Source organism: Pararge aegeria, chromosome 18 (genome assembly GCF_905163445.1).
Source record: "Pararge aegeria chromosome 18, ilParAegt1.1, whole genome shotgun sequence".
In the NCBI taxonomy this organism is placed as follows: Eukaryota; Metazoa; Arthropoda; class Insecta; order Lepidoptera; family Nymphalidae; genus Pararge; species Pararge aegeria.
In genome coordinates this window covers 17415037-17437393 of record NC_053197.1, presented here as the reverse complement: position 1 = coordinate 17437393, position 22357 = coordinate 17415037, and the positions used below count along the sequence as shown (strand labels likewise).

Here is a 22357-nt window from a genome sequence, read left to right as displayed (position 1 = left end):
CGCCCGCCCCGCGCCCCGAGCTGCGCGGCTCCTGCTGCGCAGTCCGCGCACACGCGTCGCCCGTACCCCTCGCCCTGCACCACCTAGTAGCGACACGTTCATTGTCATCGAGCGCCGCCTAAGCTTATTTATGGGACTTCAGTCATCCCCTTAATAATTGAAAAATGACAGCATTACGAAGTTTTGTCTTCTACTACCAGTGGACGCACGCTCGGGGACCCGGCATATCTCTACACTTCTATATAGGAGAGGAAAATATTTGTTTGCAAATGGATACATTCCAAATTATGAACCGATTGTAACGATTCTTGCACCATTAAAGCTATAAACTAAGCTAAATAAATTATTATATTTGTTACTAGCGGACCCTCGTGACTTCGTCCACATAGAAAGTCAACTTTTAAAAAAAAATTGTGTATCTTGTCACGGACTGTTTTTTAAAACTTTAGGGAAACAATTCCGATATGCTTACTAAATAATTCCGTCGTTTTGGCGTAACTTTTACCGTTTCAGTCTCTCAAAAAGATATTGGTCGTAGCGCGATGTTATATAGACGTAGGCCGATGCTGGTAGTAGGTATCATAAAAAAAAAACAATTCGAAACAGCAGTCCCTGAGATTAGCGCGTTTAACCAAACAAATTTAAAAGCTTTATAATATAATAGCTGAGCCGTGCCCACTTCATAAGGCGTTAAACACTTTTACTCATGTTGAGATTATGAATGTGGTTCGCTTAGTGCTGAGTGCTATCATTTCCTGACTTCCAAAAGGAGGGTTATGTTTTCAATACATAATACACAATAAAGGTTATAAGTATTGCTATACTCCGCGAAAAGCGGGAGAATCTGTATGGTGTGATTTATAATTTCTTCAATCTCAAACAGATATTCGGCAATGTTCACTTTACAATAAATAATTGTTAACAACGTCTGGTGTGGAGTTTCATACCTACCTATGTCGTATTATCTCTTTAACTATTCGTCCAAATTATATGCAGTAAAAAGGAAAAGTCTTTTGTAGTAGAAACTTGTAACGTATACCTGATTACCTAAGAATTCTAAATTTTTGTTAATAAGACCAATTAACATGTCCTAACGATTAAAAATAAATATATATTAATATTAATAACTACTTTTTTTCGTTACCTAAATATAAAAGTTACACATATTCCGTCAAGCTCTACAACAAGCATAAGTTAAGACAGCGTTCGTAAGAAACTTTTTCGTTCGACCGTTTTTTCTCCAACTTACTTTGCAAATCCGACTACCACGAAAAGTTAATTCGAGTCACTGACAAATATTTGGCATTATATTGGTGAAAGAATTCAAAATCGTTTCAGTAGATCCGAGATGACCCCGACAGTGTCACAAATTCACAAACTTTAACTCTTCATAATATAAAGTATAGAAGAAGCAGCTACTAGCGCCTTCTAAAAACATCAAGTAAAGTGGCCGCCCCTAGCTCCCTAACAAGTAGCACGGATGTCCATTTCACGCGATGTGAACATTCAAGTTATCAAATTGAGAACGAACAATATCAATCTGACTGGTAGTAACAGTGAGCGCGTTCTAACACATGAAACTTTATTCATCGCGGCCTATCCCGGTGGGGTTGAATTGTTGGTACCTCCGGAAACTGGCAGCGCTTTACCATTTTAATTGCCAACATAAACAGCAACTTAAATTGGAATGGGTGGAATTTTTAAAACCTGCCACACACGTCCTTTGCAACAGACTTCCTTCGAGAAGGAGGAGTTTATCGATTCGGTTGTTTATTTTTATTTGATTTCCAAAATTAGTTTTTTTTCGAAAGGGATTTCTTCCGAAATGGTCCCATTTCTTCGGTTTGAAGTCGCTGAAAATGGCTGGACCTCGCTTAACGCCTCGCCAATAATTTAAGTAATGATAAGTAAGCGTTACCAATTATATTATGCTAGCTTCTGCCCGCGACTTGGAATTCACACACTGCGTGGAATTCAGAATTGGCTCTAAAGTTTCGCTCTACGTCGCTCTAAATTTCTGTCTACTCTTAAACAATTTTTAATTTTCCCTCGGAAACTACTTAAGAAATCTGGATCCTTGTCCTTTTCCATGTCGAAGGCTCAAAACATGCCAAATTTCATCCAAATCCATTCAGCCATTTTTGTGTGATTGAGTAACAAACATCCACACTTTCACATTTATAATATTAGTAGGATCACTATTCTATAAGAGTGCAGTACTAAAGTAATGGTCACCACTCGACATTAAAGTCCACGGATGGGATTTATTTTTATTTGAATCCCACCGCCCCCGATAACAAAGACACGGAAAACGGGACCGCGGCACTTCATGATACAACATCAATTCTTGAAGGTACTTATCAACATTGTGTATCAACAACAACGCCATAATTAGAACTTAGAAGTACCAAATATTTAGTTCGGATGAAATAAATAAACTCATACAATAATTATAATTTATTAACTTACATAATCTTACCATTAAAAATTTAACCGGGTAAGTTTGTTCTGGGCCCTTCTTAGACCAGGGCGCGTTTGGAACCCTCATAAAGTTATCCCCCCACCCTACATATATATGTAGGGTGGCGAGATCTATATGTTTACATAATTAATACATAAGGGTACATAATTGTACCCTTTACAATTATGTAAACATATAGGTATGGGCGACACATTTTTTTTGATATTACTCATATAGTATGAAGATTTGTCGATGTTAACCTGCTGCTTTCCTGCTTTTGCATACCCTGCTCAAAAGCTATATGCTCGCCACTGGGTATGCATGAACGCTTCATAAGTGTCTGTGATAGGCCTACATGAATAAAGAAAATTTTAATTGAAAAATGTATGAAACCTACTTGTTCAAATCAGTGATTACATGAAGTTTTTTTATTTCGATCCAAGTTAGCCCTCAACTGTAGTCTGTCTCGGTGGTATGTGATATTGCAGTCGTAAGATGCAAGCGGGCTAGCCTGTGAGGGGTAGGCACCCATACCTCTAATCGGCTTCTAGGTAAGGCGCTTGGCGGCACGTCTTTATGCTCTCCTTTACTAACAGTTTACTTGTTGGATTCATATCGATGTTGGTAGCGATGATACTTTTTATTCAATGAGTCGGGGCAGGCGGGGCACAGCGTCGGCGGTGACGTCGTTAGCGTGGGACGGGAGGGGACCGCGGGTGTAGCGGTGACGCCGTATTATAAGTACAGCACATGTAAGGGGAAACTATGTGTATGTGAATTTTAGAAGACCCATCCTGCCCTGAGTGTGGTGAGATGGAAACCAGTTTTCACTTCAAAGCTGAGTGCCCCATGTACGCGCTGGTAAGATGGGAACTACAAGGTAAGGATAGAATGAGTGAAGAAGACCTGGCAAACCTCTCTATAGGGGATATCGTGAGGTTCACCAAAGAGATTGGTAGGTTTCAGGGAGGACGCTGCCGAAACACCAGTACACCTGTGTCTCCAACTTGATGAATAGGGTGGAATGGTCCTTACAGAGGACCGATGACCCGTCTGGCAATAGCAGGCGTCCCCTCATTAAAAATAGATAAGGGGAAAGTAGAACCGAATGAGTTAAACTTAAAAAAAGAGCAACAATTCCTTGTTAAAATATTTTGGTGTGACTTTAACCGTTTACGCATGGCACGCATCGGAAGCTCAGAAGAAATATTTTTGTCCTTTTTTGCATTAATGCTCCGCTCCCATTTGTAGTAGCGTGATGAATGAATGAATGATTTTTCCAATTTGAGCCAGTCGAAACGATCTCTCCAGCTTTATAACACTAGTACCTACAGATTGAGTACACAATTGAGCGGTGGAGTACTGTGACTTGTTTGTACTATTGCCATACAAATGTGGCGCCGCCAGACCAGATTTTTTATTTTCCTGACAAATAATGTTCCACATCATCCAGCAGACCCCATTAGGAATTGTCCGTTTTTTTGTCGTCCGGATGTTAGTACGTACGTGGTGCATCACGCTCGAGTCACATTTAGAATACTATTATGTGTATGCTATGCCTTCATCACGAAGCTATAAAATAGTTGTACAATTCACATGGCTGCAAATGTATCTAGGGGTAACAAAGCCTTTGAATCTTTTCATCCAATAATTACATTGACACGACTACCTATAGTCTACTCTTCTTACTGAATACAATTGATAAAATAATTAAAAGTTACTGCCGATCTCCGCGCTGACAGTATTGGAGAGAGTTGACCTCTTTTTATTTATTACTGGCCGACCCGGCGAACTTCGTTCCACCTCAGAAAGAATAAATATAGTATAGTGCTTAAAGTATAGTAATTAAATTAAATTTTAGATGATGAAAAGACGAGTAATTTGGATTTGCGCTTTCGGTTAGAAATAAAGATACTGGTATTTTGGTTTTTTTGAATGGGAAGGTCCATATCATCCGTTTAGTTTTGCCAATTTCGTGTAGATTTGATTTGACATACAGCAGAGAAACTCTTCTAATTTCGTACATAATTAGGTACATACAGAACTGATATGAGGAATTCACTGCTAGAAGTAGGTTTAGAATAATTATAGAAATTTTCTGGGCTTTTCTTTATTCTCTTGAAAGAGGCGAACACTAACGTGTAAAAATATTATACACAAAATTAAAAAAATTGTTTTTAAAATAAAGTGAGCAAATGTTTAAGGTATATTTTAATGAATAATAAAAAACCAGGAAATTGGCGGCGACAACCGCCGTACCTTTGCCTAAGATGGCGCACGTGAACTAATCGATCCGGTTATTACCAAAGCTATCCAAATGCATATTGTGTTACCGTGACGTGCAGTTTCTGTACGCTAGTAGATACTATTCCCTATTCTGTGAATGTAATTTGAGCCTTTTACAAGTAGGTAATAAGTAGGTACATATCTAACTAGGTGCGATACTTAACAACTTAACGAAATGTTTTCAAGCTAAGAAGAATGTGACCAACGCGACGCGATAGCGACATGTCGACTGAGTTTCATTGCGATGCGCTTTAGTAGATAAATAATTACTCATAGTAGCAGCTACCCCGTGCTCCTGTAACTGTTGGTACGTCGTGTACGTAATCTCCTCAAATAAACGGTAATCAGCAATACTTAATAATTAACCTGGAAACGATTATTATAATACATCTGACACCTCTAGACACGTCATTAGTTGATTTTTACTGATTGTTGTTGTCCTCATAGCCATACGAGTATGTCCATGTTTACCTCTAAATATTTCGGTAACGTTCATATTCTGTTCGTCTATGTGCCCTCTAACCAAACATATCACTTCCATCGTGCGCCGCGATTTCTCTAATCCGATGCCCTCAGTCACGGCAGAATGGGCCTGTGGTCATCACTGTGCCATGAACAGGCTGAAGAAGAAGATGATGATATAAAATTTTGTGGCTGTGCTCGTAGCTGCCGGATAATTCACTCGTCGGGAGCCAACCCTGAGAGCGGCAGCAATGTCATCGTGGCACTAACTATGTGTGTGCTGTTAGCCGTTGAGGAGTTCCTGGTTGGGAGCCAGCCCTGCTTGATGCCAAGCAATGCTTACTGATTTTCATATTAAAAAAATATAGGTTAGTACCTATTAGAACTTCACTTCTTCGATGTAAATATCGTTAATGCTGTTCGCGGAGTATAGCAAATTAAGCTTAATTTTCATAACATATAATGGATTTCCGCAGAGTATCGCCTGCGGCTATACAATATCCAATATTGACATCTCATTCATCAATCTCGGCTCAGTGGTGTAGGCGCTTCGCTGGAGCATAGGTACTCAGATATGCACTTACAAACATACTTAGGTATTATACATATACAACGTGTAAATGAAAACCGAAATAATACTTTACCGGCTATAGAGGTACATTATGCAATGTCTCTGGGATTTATCTGTGAAACCGAAAATCTTATAGTTTTTGAGTAAACCACTGTCATAGTTATTACTGAAAGACGTCCGATACAGCCAGCTAAATTAAAATCGACTGACTCCTGTCACTTTATTAGGTACGCGTCGCGTAGAGAAGGTACTATGCGCGTGTCGGTCTTTTATCTTCAATAGGGTTGTCATAAGTAAACACTTAAGAGTGCTTCGAATTCGTTTGTATGGATAAATAAATATGCTTCTTTTGATTTAATATGTTACAGCGGGATTCCTTATGGAATGTAATAATAATAATAATAACGTTTAATTCAGATAAAAATCCATAGCTAAAGCAATAACAAGTATCTTATTTATTATAAACCACGGAAGGCCTCTCATTACACGCGCGGGGTGTACAAGCAACATCAATATTCACGCGTGAACTAGGTTAAGGAGATATAGAATGCACTTGTCCTTGTCGAACCTTAAAATTTAATTCATTGTGCTCATCGGTTATTAGCCCCGCTGGCTGTTGATTATTATTCAGTTCCTCTCCTAAACTGTTACAACTCTGCATTAATTCCATAGACTCACTTTCATACATAGTAAAACTATTTGACGTGCATGCTCCTCTTTTCTTATTAATGTTATTTTGCTGAAATAGCTCTATCCTCATGTTCTCGAAGTCGGACGTTGTAACATAATTCTTCTTACTTATCCAGTTCGCTTCGCAGAATCAATATGTCCTTAAGTAATCTTGTCACGTCTATATGATCAAATGTAATTTGTGGCAGTTTCCGCAACTCCCGGGCTACAAAAGAACTATAATTAACTATAATTTATGAATCCTTCAATAATATTTAAATTACCGGTTTGCCGTAGCCTTTAAATTGTAGCGTACCAACTTATGGGACAGTGTGAAGTCTATTCAATAAGTAAAGTACCCGAGTGAGCGTCATCTAACAGGCATGTATGCATTACCCATTTAGCACCATTATAGAGGCTTCGGGGGTACGCGCGGGCAGCGAGCTGCGGCGCGCGGGATCGATCGCGCGGCGCCGCGGCGCATCGATCGCTGGGCGGCGGGCGCGGGGCGGCGGGCGCGGGAGAGGGCCCTCACCCGCTAGTAGGCGCGGACCCTCGGCCCGGCGACAGCGCCTCGCGCTCCCAGGTACGTCGCTGCACCGTGCACCGGGGGAGGGTTGCCCCCCGCGCGAGCACCGCACTCCGCTCCCGCCGGCTCGGCGCCGACCCGGGCGGCTCGCACGGCGCGACCCGGCGCGGCCCGGCGCGGCCCGGCGCGACCCGGCGCGGCCCGGCCCGGCCGCAGCGCCGCTCACCCGTCTCTGTTGCAGCTGCAGCCGCACAGCGCGCGAGCGACGCGGCGCGGCATGGAGGGCGCGGCCGGCGTGGCCTCGCTCGCCATGGACTGCGAGGACATGTTCAAGGAGATCACTAAGAAGCTGTACGGCGAGGAGGCTAGCGTGGGCGGCGTGGGCGGCGCGGCCGTGGGCGTGGTGGGCGTCGAGTTCCCGGGCGTAGAGCGCGAGCTGCAGGACGACGAGCTGCGGCCCGAGGAGCACATCACGGCCTGGGGGCTGGCGGCGCTCATGCAGAACGGGTTCCCGCCGCCCGGCATCCTGCAGGCCAACTTCGCGCCGCGCACCGACCCCACCGCCGAGGACCGCTGGACGGCGGCCGACGAGCCGCTGGCCTGGGCGCACTCGCGCGTGGCGGCCTACAACCCGGCGCAGCGCCTGTTCAAGTGCGCCGAGTGCGACTGCGTGGGCTTCCTGGCGCGCGTGGCGGAGCACTGGCTGGGCACGCACGCGGCGGCGCGCGCCTTCGCCTGCCCGCTGGCCGGCTGCGGCTTTGCCAGCGGCTGGGCGCGCGCCGTGCGCCAGCACCTGGCGCGCGACCACCACTCCGACCCCGCCGCCGCCGACCAACTGCTGCGCGACAACGCGGCGCTCGACGACCTCACGCGCTACCTGGCGCGCCTCAAGGCCAAGGTGGAGGCCGAGCGCCGCGCGCCCGCGCCCGAGCCCGACGCCAAGCGCTACGCGTGCGGCGCCTGCCCCTACGCCACGGACCGGCGCGACCTGTTCACGCGCCACGAGAACATCCACCGCGACGAGAAGCCCTTCCACTGCTATCTGTGCCAGAAGCAGTTCAACCGCGCCGACCACGTCAAGAAGCACTTCTTGCGCATGCACCGCGACCAGCCCTACGACCTCAACCGCATCCGGCGCGCCGCCAAGCCGGCCGCGCCCGCGCCCGCATGCTGCAAGCCGCCCGAGCCCGAGTGCCGCGCGCCCGTCAAGCAAGAGCGCGCGCCGCTGGCCAAGGCGGAGGCGCCCGCCAGCCCGCGCCGCAAGGTGGGCGCCGCGCCGCCGCCCGCGCCGCCCGCGCGCCCGCCTGACGCGCCTCTGTTGCAGGGCGAGCGGCGCTACGCGTGCTGCTACTGCGCGTGGTCGGGCGTGGACAACTGGTGCCTCAAGCGGCACCTCAACACGCACCTCAAGCCCTTCGCGTGCTCGCTGTGCGAGTACAAGGCGGCGCGCGCCGAGCGGCTGGCCACGCACGTGCACAAGGTGCACAACAAGAAGGCGTGCGCCAAGTGCCCGTTCCTGGCCGACGACCAGGTGCAGCTGGGCGCGCACCTGCGCGACGCACAGTCAGTATCGGCCTGCCCGCCCGGCGCGCGCGCGGCCTCGCCTGAGCCCCCCTCTGCTTGCAGCCAGATCGAGAGCCGCGGCCTCAAGGTGCCGACGGGCGCGCGCGGTCCTGCGGCGCCGGCGCCTGTTCCCGCGCCCCCCGCGCCGGCGCCCGGCGGCAGCGGCGCGGCGCCGGCGGGAGCGCGTCGGCGCGAGGCGCGCGCTGCGGGCGCGGCGCGGCTGTTCGGCTACCTGGAGGCGTCGGACGGCTCGGGCGACGAGTTCGAGGCGCCGCCGGAGCAGTTCGCGCCGCACTACGCTCGCGACAAGGAGAATGCCGCGCCGCCGCACGCGCTGCACGAGCACTGCCTGCGCTATTAGCCGCAATAAAGCACGGCGGGTGCGACGAGATCGCACCCGCCGTTTCGTTTGCGCGCCCCTCGGCCGCTATACTGGCGCATAGTTATATAACGGCCCGGGTAGGTACATGTATCCGGATTGACTTGACTTCACTGTATCATATTATGCGTGTTTGACTTTTAGGATGGGTAAAATGTTGTGATTTCGCATCAACGACATTCTATGGTAACCACAGGTGTCGTAACAGTAGGTAAGTGAAGTAATGTCGATCAATTCAAAGTTTTATTTTGTGTAACACTGTGCGTTGTTTAATTGTTTTCCATTATTATTTATTAATTGAATTGAGTATTTACCTACTTCATATACTTATACGTTTATGTAGAAAATAAATGGCAAAATTCAAATTTCAAAATTCATTTATTTCAAATAGGCCTAATTAATATAAGCACTATTGAAACGTCAGATCTATCCGTTTTTATTGACTCTACCACCGGTTCAATAGGCAGATTCTACCAAGAGAAAGCCGGCAAGATACGCACCAGTTGCTCTTTTTCAACATCAGTTTTAAAATAATTATTCGGTATTGCGAGTCATGAAATTCGTTCAGCAACCTTGTCGTTAAGAAATTCATCAATGGTATACCTACTAACCTCGCAGTAATACCTAAGTGTGTTTTAACACATTGTATAGCCACGGACAGAAAAGGTTCGTCGATTTTTAAATTGATTCGTTTAACGTATTGCGAGCACATATTACTTTTTGAAACTGTTACAGAATAGACTCGAGTTAGAGAAAATAATATTTAACTGTTCGTTAGTAAAACTCAAAATTGTTCAGATCAAAGTCTTTTGACTATTTATCTTGTCAACAAGATTATTATGTTTGATAATCTACAACCGTCTTATTGGTTCAACCTGCCGTTATTATTTCTGTCAAAACTATTCTCAATCGGTCAATTTCATCATTGCACCATGTCATAATTTCACCTAAATAACTATTTCATAATGCCAAGACCTTTGAAGTGAAGAAGAAAGAGCAGCAATTATTGCCGAACATAAAGCTGGCTCGAGATGTCACGTCGTCTAAATGTGACCAGAGATAGTGTGAGAATCTGGCTAAGAAGACATAGCGAGGAAGGTGCACTAGTCGATCATCGTCACATGTTGGAAGCCGTCCTATTCTTAACGCCGCACAAAAATCAGACATGAGAAGGCAATATGAAGAAAACGGCTTTGTGTCAACGAATCATTTCGCCCAAATGTATGATGTTTGTCCAAGAGTCATAAGAAACGCTCGACATTCAATTGCATTACGCTTAAGATTTGCAGACTTATTTGAACTTTGATTGGAGTACTTACCTGTTTACCGACGAAAAATGTTTTAAGACAAAAAAAAGCCTATTTGCTACTCCAGTCTATATTGAAAAATAAAATGAAAAATATTTTTATGTTATCTCGATTTCATTACAAAACAATAGGCTAAAACCTCCATTTAAGTTTGGAAAAAACCTGTATTTGGAGGTATCGCTCTTTCCGATACAAACTTAACACTGACATATACTGATAACATGACTTTTATTATCCAACTTATTACATTTTATACTTTTTTTTTGTTTAATGTTTAGTTTTTTTTTCAAAATCAATCATGCAAGCATGCAAATATGTGTGCGTGTTTATGTTTGTGCGTGTTTGTGTGTGTGCGTGTTTGTGTGTGTGCTTTTATTTTATAATCAGAAACAGATTCTGTCTCGTCGTACGTTAATGATTTTAACCAATTTATAACTGTTTTTTACAGTCATGCAATTTCAGTGGATAATTAATATTTAATACTCTATTTATTCTATTATACAGCAGACAAGATCGTTTCTTTAGTTGCCTAGAGGCAAAGGCTGTTTTTGTGTTAACTGTCGAGATAATGCGACTATTTGTCCTTTTATTCAAAGTTTTTGGATCAAAGTGTAGTGTTTTATGATTTTTTAAGATTATTAGGAGTATATATAATTGTCTGACTGTTAGGACATTGCTTAGATCATATAATGAATTAGTGGGATGCCGAAAACACTTCAAATGCATGACCTTTAATAAATTTCGCTGAGCCCTTTCAACGTCAATTCATATTGTATGTCTCAGTCAAATTCCAGCCAAATCGGTTAATTCGTTTTGGCGTTAAAGCGTAACAAACATCCATCCAACTATCCATCCATACATCCATCCTCACAAATTTTCGCATTGATAATAGTAGTAGAATAGTAGGCATGCATTCGATCGTTCTCCCATATGCCTTGCGACTTGTTGGTATCAGTGAAGAGTTATGTCCTTTATCTCCGACAGTATTTATCAGATCTTCATCAAAAATTAGACGATACATGCATGATAGTATACACCTTCAAATAAAAAAAGAATTATTAAAATCGGGTCAAATTTAAGGGAGCTATGAAGTAAAATTGGTAAAAAATTTCATACCATCTATCGGGATAAAAAGTATTCAATATGTTGACTCGGAATATTAGCTACGATATACCAAGAAGAACATACCAAATTGTATTTTAATTCTTTGAGTAGTTTTTACGTGACTTTTTTTTTAATATTTTGCTTTTATGAAACAGATGTAGATAATAATATAAACTTGAGATTATATATTTGACCTGTAGGTTAAAGGGTTGTAATAGCGTCACCGGGGGATGGGGGCGAGCGCGAAACTCGGCAGGAGTTAACGTCGCCTCCCAATGACGTCAGAAATCGATTCTGCATCCAGCCGCACAAGTACTTTTACCAAAATATCAATTTACCTACCTACCTGTTCTTAGCGCGACCTATACTTAGCTCGTAATTTGTATGTTTGCATCTTGTTTCTCTCGCAACTAACATCTTCTAAATGTACGAACCAGACGGCGGGCAAGATGGGGGGACACGTTGTGCACTTTATTTTTACAATATACCTAAGTACAATAATATTAAACAAATATGAGGTCATTGATAATCAGTTCTTCAATAATTTAAATATACTTTGAAATAAATTTTCACAAGGAACATTATAAAAATTAAAAAATAGAAAAAGAAGGGTATCGACTCCTAGTAGGTAAGATGGGTACCCACCCATTTTACTTTAATACTTTCTTAACTTGCTTGCATTTTTTGTTTTGTTTGTTCTCATGCGTAGCTTTGGAATCGTTATCGTCTAAGCCTATGCAACCGAAAGCTCAAACGTAGTTTGTGAAACATTAAAAATAGCAGCCGCCAAACGATAACCCATTTTGCATATCATTTTCTGACCACTTTCCTCTCGTTGTTCTTTGTAGTTTTTCACAATCCTAAAATAATACATATTCAATTTTATTACAATGATGTGGCTGTCGATCCTCATCATCAACCGGCCCACTACTGGGTACGGATCTCCTTCCACAATGAGATGGGTTTACCAGCCGTGTTAAGCAAGTTATACTTTTTATTGCTTAAAACGCACATAACTTGGAAAAGTTAGAGGTGCGTGCAAGGATTTGAACTGGCCCCCGAAAAATGAAGTAGAGGTCCTACACACTAGGCTATCACCGAGGTAACAGTCACATAAATACGAATACGAATAGTGCAAGATCCGGTATAAGAGAGTTACCTATATCTGTTATATATTAATGATAAGAAATAAATGATAGATAATTCATTCACTCATATATATCGAGAATAGGTTGCCCAGTTACATAACGTCCGGATACTTTGAAATACATTTTTATTTGTGCAATTATGGACGAAGTCATAAAGACGAGAAAGTACCAGAAACACATATGAAAGCTGGCACTAAAGACATATATCGAGGTTGTCATCTCCCTGCTACCGGGTGTTCTCATCTTGTTAACGGCAAATATTTGCATAGACATAACCAAGTAGCCAGGATAATGCATCAACAACTTGCTCTTCGGCATGGCCTTGTCGATTTTGAGATGCATAACTACAGGTACGACCCGGCGTCAGTTCTTGAAAATAGCAGTGCATTGCTCTACTGGATGGGATCGAAGATTTTAACTTGCAACTGTATGTCGGTATTTATTATTTACTACGTAAGCATTTCATTCTAATACTTTCGATTTATATGAAGATTTTCTTTTAACTTATAATTTATCGTAATAATAAAAGTCTAAAAGCTTGAGCAAATAATTGTCATGTTTAACCTTAAATATTATTTGGTCACAAGATGCTTATTACATTTGGCGGCTGATTGGCGCAGTGGGCAGCGACCCTGCTTTCTGAGTCCAAGGCCGTGGGTTCGATTTCCACAACTGGAAAATGTTTGTGTGATGAACATGAATGTTTTTCAGTGTCTGGGTGTTAATATTGTAAGTTGTTATGTATACTATTCATGAAAATATTCGTCAAAAATTCAAAATTCAAAATTCATTTATTTCAAGTAGGCCTTATATAAGCACTTTTGAAACGTCAAGTCTGTCAGTTTGTAGTGATTCTACCACCGGTTCGGAAGGCAGATTCTACCGAGAAGAAGCATCAGTTATCTTAGTACCCAGTGGCGTGCATAGAGGGTATGCACAGGGTATGCAGATGATATAAAATGAAGAAAATCTCCGATAAGAGTTATAAAGTACTCAAGGATAGGCATTGTAAGAGTTATAAAAACCCTACCCTTAAGTATTTATCGCTCCTACTGGGGATTTTCTTCATTTTATATCATCTGCATACCCTGTGCATACCCTGTGTGCACGCCACTGTTAGTACCCATAACATAAGCTACGCTTACTTTGGGACTAGATGGCGGTGTGTGTATTGTCGTATTATATTAATTATTTATTTATTTACATTAAACCTAGGTTTAAGTTAAATGTAATATACTCATCTCCAATCTCGTTTGCAACTTGTGGCTTGAATTATGCAAGTCCAGACTTTGAACGAAAGAACGACTCTCGTCAATAATACTGGTCGTTGGTTTTATTTTCCTTTATAAACAATGACTTCTCATAATTAGGTGTAAGAGAACAGAATCACCTTTTAAACTTCTACCAACTGTACTTTTATGTTTTAATTATACTTGTTTTCCCACCATCATTCCGGTTAATTCCCTTTTTAAATTCAATTCTTGTTTATGGCTTTTGTCTATACCAACTGAGCACAAGGTACTTCGCCAATGTCTTGTAGATGGAGAAGACACGAAGGAGATTGATCGGTGAAACTATGGAGGGTAGAGGTAAGGAGAGTCATCTTATATGGGAGAAAAGTTGAAAAAGTGTCCAGTTGTTGCGCTAAATAACAGTTCAAAAATCCTCCACAATGGCGCTGGTGGATGCACAGGGTATGGTATGAATGTAGCAATCGTAGATGAATTGAAGTATGCAGAGTTAAAAAAATTAATGTCATTATCGACTAAAGTAGTTAATTATTGAGAATTTCAACAACTTACGTTGTACAAAATATTGTGGTAAATATAACCTTACTTCCTTGTATCTCCATACTTCCTTGTTTATTTTTCAAGCCTACTCTAACAATATTTATATTTGGCGCTTCTTTTAAGAGTTACCCTGATGCAAATGTGGCGCCATCCTAATTTAATACATTTTGACGAAACTTTTTCATATACACAGATGACTCTCCTTGATGGTGGATGCACAGGGTATGGTATGAATGTAGCAATCGTAGATGAATTGAAGTATGCAGAGTTAAAAAAATTAATGTCATTATCGACTAAAGTAGTTATTTATTGAGAATTTCAACAACTTACGTTGTACAAAATATTGTGGTAAATATAACCTTACTTCCTTGTATCTCCATACTTCCTTGTTTATTTTTCAAGCCTACTCTAACAATATTTATATTTGGCGCTTCTTTTAAGAGTTACCCTGATGCAAATGTGGCACCATCCTAATTTAATACATTTTGACGAAACTTTTTCATATACACAGATGACTCTCCTTACCTTTACCCTCCATAGGTGAAACGAATCCCCTTATTGACATTGACACTCCTCCTACCAAGACTTACAGTTTACGTTCAGGAATCGGGAATACTCAACAACTGATGTCGTAGCGATATAATTTCTTTAATCTAACTGATTATTAGCACTGTTATAAGAATTTGTTTATTTGAATATTTATAAAATAGGTATATTGAATTTTTATTATTCATTTAATTTTATTCCAATTGTTAGTCCATAATATATATAAAGGTTAAGATTACAAAGAGATAATAAAGTGTTGACCAACTTGTAACGTTCTATGTGCTCTGTGGACTGAGTCAGGACCATTGTTGTGTTCTATGGTATGTCACAGTTTGAGAATTAAATATGGAGGGTAGAGGTAAGGAGGATCATCTGTGTATATGAAAAAGTGTCGTCAAAATGTATTAAATTAGGATGGCGCCACATTTGCATCAAGGTAACTCTTAAAAGAAGCGCCAAATATAAATATTGTTAGAGTAGGCTTGAAAAATAAACAAGGAAGTAAGGTTATATTTACCACAATATTTTGTACAACGTAAGTTGTTGAAATTCTCAATAATTAACTACTTTAGTCGATAATGACATTAATTTTTTTAACTCTGCATACTTCAATTCATCTACGATTGCTACATTCATACCATACCCTGTGCATCCACCAGCGCCATTGTGGAGGATTTTTGAACTGTTATTTAGCGCATACAACTGGACACTTTTTCAACTTTTCTCCCATATAAGATGACTCTCCTTATCTCTACCCTCCATAGAATTAAACAAAAAGGTATTTACAATCGGTTCCAAGAACCCATGCACGTCAAGTGTACATGGGTTCTTGTCGGGTGATAACATTTGTCTTTGCTATCGGCTAACGATGGGGAGGAGGAAATAAAAGGCACTCGTGAGTAATACTGTTTATTGTAGGCGCGAGTACAGTGCGACGTACAAAAATAACATTGTGCCCCGCGGCGCCGCGGTGCGTGCCGCGCCGTGCCGCCATGCCGCGTGCCGCGTGCCGCGTGCCGCATGGCAACGCGAAGCGCGGCGCGACACGCGCGGAGGCGCCGCGTCTATCCTCTAACTATGCGCTATCCATATCGTTATATAAAAACTGCACTCCGCCGGCCAACAGAGCCCCTCATTATTCCTAATAAGTAACTATTGCATCCAAGTTTCGATGCCTTCGACACTTACTACTCTACGTTGTAGCAATACCATCAGGAGCGATGCTGAACGCCCAATGAGCCGCCACACTCTGGCCCCGGTACAGATCTGCAACGCAGTATCATCGCCGGGCCACACTACTCCCGGCCGATTCCCAGAGGAGCCGCACTCATCGCGGGGTAACGTGTCATTCGACACTTTCTTTCTTCCTTACTTGAGTTAGCCAAAGGAAGGAGAGAAAGGCAGTATCGTTGCTCTCATACTTATATTAACCAAATATTACTTATATATATAGGTAAGGTTGACGAGAAGGCCTTTCCGCATATAGTTTGAATAGACTTAGAAAGAAATTTCTTTGGCTGTAAAAAAAAAGAAATTATTTGCGTACCACACGAGCTCACTCAAATACATCTATGAATCGCATACACATTTGCAATTCTGTACCTACGGAAAGAAATCGACCCGCTTTTGAAGAGATTGAACTGTGCCGAAACCCGCGTTAACTTGAGGGGCATTATTCATGATTAGCTTTGCCCGCCGACTCGGATCTTTACTGCAAACAACTGATGAGATTTAAGCAAGAAATGGAGAGCAAGCGGCCGGAATTGATCAATAGGAAGGAACGACTATTGAGAGAGCTCGGCCGGGAGTGCTAATGCACCCGCGCTTGCACCTTCGGATTTCTATCTGTTTCAGTCTTTTCAGATTAACATCACGGCTATATTGAAATTAAATGCTATACTGTAATTGTAAATAAACTTTGAAAATTGTATAAATAAACTTTGAAAAAAGATTTTTAATAAAATGCGAAGAAACTGCTATTCGTTCAGTTCGTCGGTCGGCCGTCCGGGCACGTCTGCAGCTTCGCCTCAGTACGGGCTATCGTATACTTGTTTAAATCTTAAAGGTTTACATTACTTAAAAATAAATATACACTAACATGGGATACAATGTAAATATTTTCGGAAAACAAAATACAATACAACAGAACGTCCACAACGGAGAACAGCAACTCGGGGTCAGACCGACAAAGACCTGCCCGTCCCGTATATCATTCACTCGGGGATTTCCCGACCTACAAATGTAGCGGGCGGAAGGGCACCGGCTCGTTCTCGTCTACCTAAAGTTAGCGGTTCAAAAAGGATTAGGCACTATGGGTGTGACGCCTCTGCCGCTCGAGTCGACACGCCTCCATTGCTCGCAGAGATGGGCTGCGTCAACTGGAAGGGGCTAGCGGGCGCGGCGGGCGCGGCGGGCGCGGTCACGGCGGCTCGGCGCGCGGCGCGGCGCGGCGTAGCAGCGCGGGCTTGGCGGCCAGCGCGGGCTTGAGCGAGCCGCCCGTCAGCGTGAGCTCGGCGAACTTGGCCGCCACGCGCTGCGTGTTGCGCGCCGGCACGGGGCTGCCGCCCGCCGCCCCGCCGTCGGGCCGCCGCGCGGGCGCCGGGCTGGCGGGCGCCGGGCTGGCGGGCGCCGGGCCGGCGGGCGCCGGGCTGGCGGGAGCGCCCGCGTCCGGCGCCGTGCTACTAGCGTGAGGACTGAACGGGTGGGAGGAGACTCGTTATTGTACCAGTGTTACCATCGTAGGGTGCCAAATATACTACTGAGGACGAGAATCCGCGACGGTAGAAATTGAAAAGTGGTTTATACTACTTCGAGTGCATAAAAATGGTGCGATACATTAATAAGTATTTACTTATTCTTCAATGATTTTTTATTTTTATTTTACTAAATTGTCCTTTGCGTACTTTAAAAAACTTGGAGAAAGACTTAAAATACATCGGAATGGCAAACAGCGTTTAAAAGTGACTAACAAATAAACTAACGTTATTATTTTTGAAGGGGCCTTTCCAGATAAGGCGAGCGGCCTCTAGGGACACCAGGGAAAATGTGGTTTATATTGCGTTCCAGTATTTTATGCGTAATTTTATCGTCAAGAAATGGAAATCAGCATCAGTTTTAAGGTGTCCTTTACTGTAGTGGTAAAAACAAGTGCTTATTTACGTTTGAATTGATAAATACATAAAATGAGTCCATATACATTCGACACTTTCGATCGAATCCTGCTATGCCGGGAACACTGTATTTTACACGTCACTTAGTAATAATGCGTTGTCGACATATCCTGAGCGCTCAGCTATCGCAGGGATGGCGCGCGGCGAGAGCGTTCATGATAACGTACTTAATAGAGAAGCGTCGCAATGAAGCACAGAAGCGACACGCGTACCTGTGAGCGGCGACGGCGGGCCGCTTCTTGAGCGTGTCGCGGTTGTGCGCGAATGTGTCGGCGGCCAGCGCGTCGGGTCGCGTGTCGGGCCGAGCGTCGGGCCGCGCCGGCAGATCCAGCACCAGGTCGGGCGTGCTGTCCAGGCGGCTGCCAACACGACCGTGCGACGTGACCATCGACAATGAACGAACTCGCGCAAACTTGGCGCACACCCAACTGGCGGCGAGCAATACCGTAGGGTTCCGTGGCATCGATTCAGTAACATATCGCGGTGCCGCTCGCTCGGCGCCGCTACCCGTACCGCGCGAGCCGCTTCCGAGCAGCGCGGGACACATAAAACCGGCTTGCGCGGTATTGCTAGCGACGCGACGAAATGCAATAAAAGTTTTCCAAATACACTCATATGGCATAATGTGTGATAAACAGAAAACAGCCGGCAAGTTTGTGCATTCTTCTGAGAACACAGAAAATTAGTTATTTGATTTTTTTCAGCATTCGAATCAAATAAACAGGCACAAAGACATCCTAACATCCTCGTGCGCGCGAGTCGACACAGTATTGCGCATGTGATCGAGGGGTTCTTTAAGAAAACAATGCGATTTGAAAATAACAGCTAGAATACCAATTTAAGTATTTCTACGCTAGGGCAACAGGGTATTTGCCTGTACCTAAAATATCAATTTTGCTGGTTTAATCCTTAACTATTAATGTTTTAAATATAATATCACAAAACTAAAAAATAAAGTATAAATGTGCTATAAATCAATTTTTCCAAGCCGAACCGTTTTCACCTGATCACAAAAGCCATTGATCGGTTAACTCTGTTGTTTACCGTGTTGTGACGTCACTAGAATGTAACCAATGTAATATTTCTAATGTTGTGGAACTTTGCTACTATGGAGTTAAAGAGCATAATCGCACGTGACAACACGCTCTCGGATTTTCGAAACTTACTTCAAACATTTTTAAGAATACTCCTCATATATTTTACTGCAATAATTTGAACACTAGGAGTAAGAATAAACTAACAGTGCAATATACTAGGTTACATAAAATTCATATTTATTTTAAAGGAAATTGCATACAATTCTAAATAAAACCACCCATTGACATCTTGGAGATATCAAAGAAAAAATTCAAAGTTTGTATAAAACATAAGCTTATTGAATGGTCCTATTATAGTATAAAGGACTACGTAACCGATAAAAAGAGCTTGGGTGTGAATTTGTCGGTTGTGATTACTGATACATTAAATATTAGTGAGTGGGCGACAGTTGAACTTCATAAAAATAGGCAAAAGCTGTACGAATTGTATACTGAACGTCAATTTAACACTGGTGATAGGTTTGGGGATTATGTTAAATTGTTTTCCAAGAATTTTAAACGCGCTTGCCACTTAGAAAAGACGCGATACATCAAAAATAAAATTAAAAATAGCAGCAATGCAATCAAAACTACTTGGAACATAATTAATGAGGAGACGGGAAGAGTAACACCACGAAATATTAACTTTAAACTTAATGTAGATAATAAAGCCTTAACAACAGATTTCGAGGTGGCTACTGCTTTTGAAACCTTCTTTACCAACATTCCCGTCTCCACAACAGAATCATTAAACTCTTCACCAGATATGGCTCTCTCTCTATTAAAGGAAAATGTGCCTGAGTGTAACCATTCTTTTAAATTCACGCATGTTAGTGGCTCTGACGTTATTAAAGCCTTTAAATTATTAATTAATAAAAAAACAAATGATCTGTGGGGCATTTCCGTAAACGTTGTCAAATCATTAATTGATATTGTTGCACCCGATTTAGCCTTAATATTTAATAATTGTATAGATTGTGGTGTGTTTCCTGACTTAATGAAACTTAGTAAAATAGTTCCATTGTTTAAATCGGGTAGTACTTCTGACCCCACTAACTTTAGACCAGTATCCGTACTACCCACTTTCAGTAAAATCTTTGAAAAACTCATTTTAAATCAATTACTTTACCATTTTCATAAGTATAATTTACTTCATATTAAGCAATTTGGTTTCACACGGGGTCGCTCAACAATCGACGCAGGTGTTGAGCTAATACAAAACATATTTGAAGCCTGGGAGGAGTCACGTGATGCACTTGGTGTGTTCTGTGACTTATCTAAGGCGTTTGATTGTGTTCAACACGTAACGTTAGTTAGGAAACTACACCACTATGGAATTCAGGGTGTAGCTCTAGACTTAATGAGTAACTATCTACGCGATAGAATTCAGAAAGTCGACGTGAATGGAAAACGGTCTAATGGATCAGTTATGAAAATAGGTGTCCCACAGGGGTCTATATTAGGACCATTTCTGTTCCTTATTTACATTAATGACCTTCCTTACCTTGCCAAGGATAAACACGGGATAGTTCTGTTTGCCGATGATACATCACTGACTTTTAAAATAAATCGACGTGAACTAGCTTTTGACGACGTAAACAACTCTCTCGCTAAAGTGGTACAGTGGTTTGAAGCTAATAATTTGGTTCTTAATGGAAAAAAAACCAAGTGTATAAAATTCACTTTACCTAATGTTAAACACGTGAAAACCACTGTACTACTTAATAATGAGGAACTGAAACTGGAGGATACGACAGTTTTTCTAGGAATAACGTTAGATTCTAAACTTCAATGGGGCCCTCATGTAAATAATTTATCGAACAGGCTTAGTTCTGCTGCCTATGCGGTAAAGAAGATACGCCATATGACCGACGTAGAAACTGCGAGACTGGTATATTTTAGTTACTTTCACAGCATTATGTCATATGGAATTTTACTTTTGGGTAATGCTGCTGATATTGCTGCACTATTTTCGTGCTGCAGAAGAGGGCTGTTCGTTCTATCTACAAAATGGGTCCGAGAGAGTCATTGAGAGATAAATTTAAAGATTTTAAAATAATGACAGTGTATAGTCAGTACATATTTGAAAATTTAATGTACGTTCATAAAAACATTTCTAAATTTAAGAAAAAATGTGACTGCAATAATTTAAACATTAGAAGTAAGAATAAACTTACAGTGCAATATACTAGGTACATAAAATTCATAATTCGTTTAAAGGAAATTGCATACAATTCTACAATAAACTACCAATTGTCATCTTGGAGATGTCTCTTAAAAAGTTCAAAGTTTGTATTAAACGTAAGCTTATAGAAAAGTCCTATTATAGTATAAAGGACTACGTAAACGATAAAAAAGCTTGGGTGTAAATTATTGCTCTAACCAGGTTGCTCTTCTAATAATTTAAAATGACATTGTGAGATGGTGATAACAAAAAAAAAAAAAAACACCCGGCTAAGTTTGTTGTGGGCTTCTTCTTAGACCAGGACGCGTTTGGAACCCTCGTAGCTTTAGTTTTAAGTTTACGAATGTGGTTATCGCCATCATCTCCCTACCGTGTACTTCTCATGTAATGTACGCATCAAAGGTGCCAACTATAGGCCTACTTGAATGAAGAGAATTTTGACTTTGATTATATACATAAATACTTATAATATACATATTAACACCGAGACACTGAAAAACATTCATGTTCACCAAACAAACATTTTCCGGTTCAGCGATTGAACCCACACACTTGGGACACAGAAAGCAGGGTCGCTGCCCACTGCGCCAATCGGCCTATAAATAAACCCTTAAAAAAGAGATGATAAGTAGCGAGACTGCAGCTTACTAGAACTCAAAAATTATAGACTGCAGTCACAGACACCAAGACAAGCGCTTCGACGCCACTATTATTTAAAGAATTATATTCAAATACTGAAAATAGTGACGAAATAAACATACTGTTAGCTTTAAATTAGCATTGAGGTTAATTGGAGACGATAACAGTCAACTACCCCCTGACCGGAGCACTGGTGGGCTCCGGCCGCGCCGGCATGTAACATCATGTGGTGCCGCAGTCGGAGTCGGAGACGAGCTCGTGAGGGAGCTCCGAGTCCTGGACATTTACTACTTTAGCATTTTCTCTGGTCTGGGGTTAAAATGACTGCCATACTCGTATTAAGTTACAACGCTTCATAACCAGGCGATATTGCACTCAAGGCCTAACTTAGTAGTGGATTGAAAACGGACACGGGAATGAACCATGTCTCTCTGCAAGGCGAACAAAACGTCACCGTGTATTAGAAACCGTA

General features: G+C 42.3%; 1 protein-coding gene across 1 annotated transcript; it reads left to right on the top strand.

Moving 5' to 3' along the window:
* Window positions 1-7004: 7004 nt before the first annotated feature.
* On the top strand, window positions 7005-9287 carry LOC120631518 (protein charlatan). Its single transcript, XM_039901138.1, has 4 exons — window positions 7005-7035; window positions 7220-8242; window positions 8303-8541; window positions 8605-9287. Exons 2-4 carry the CDS (start codon window positions 7256-7258, stop codon window positions 8900-8902), a joined length of 1524 nt encoding a protein of 507 aa, XP_039757072.1. The 5' UTR covers window positions 7005-7035; window positions 7220-7255; the 3' UTR covers window positions 8903-9287.
* The last annotated feature ends 13070 nt before the right edge of the window (window positions 9288-22357 follow it).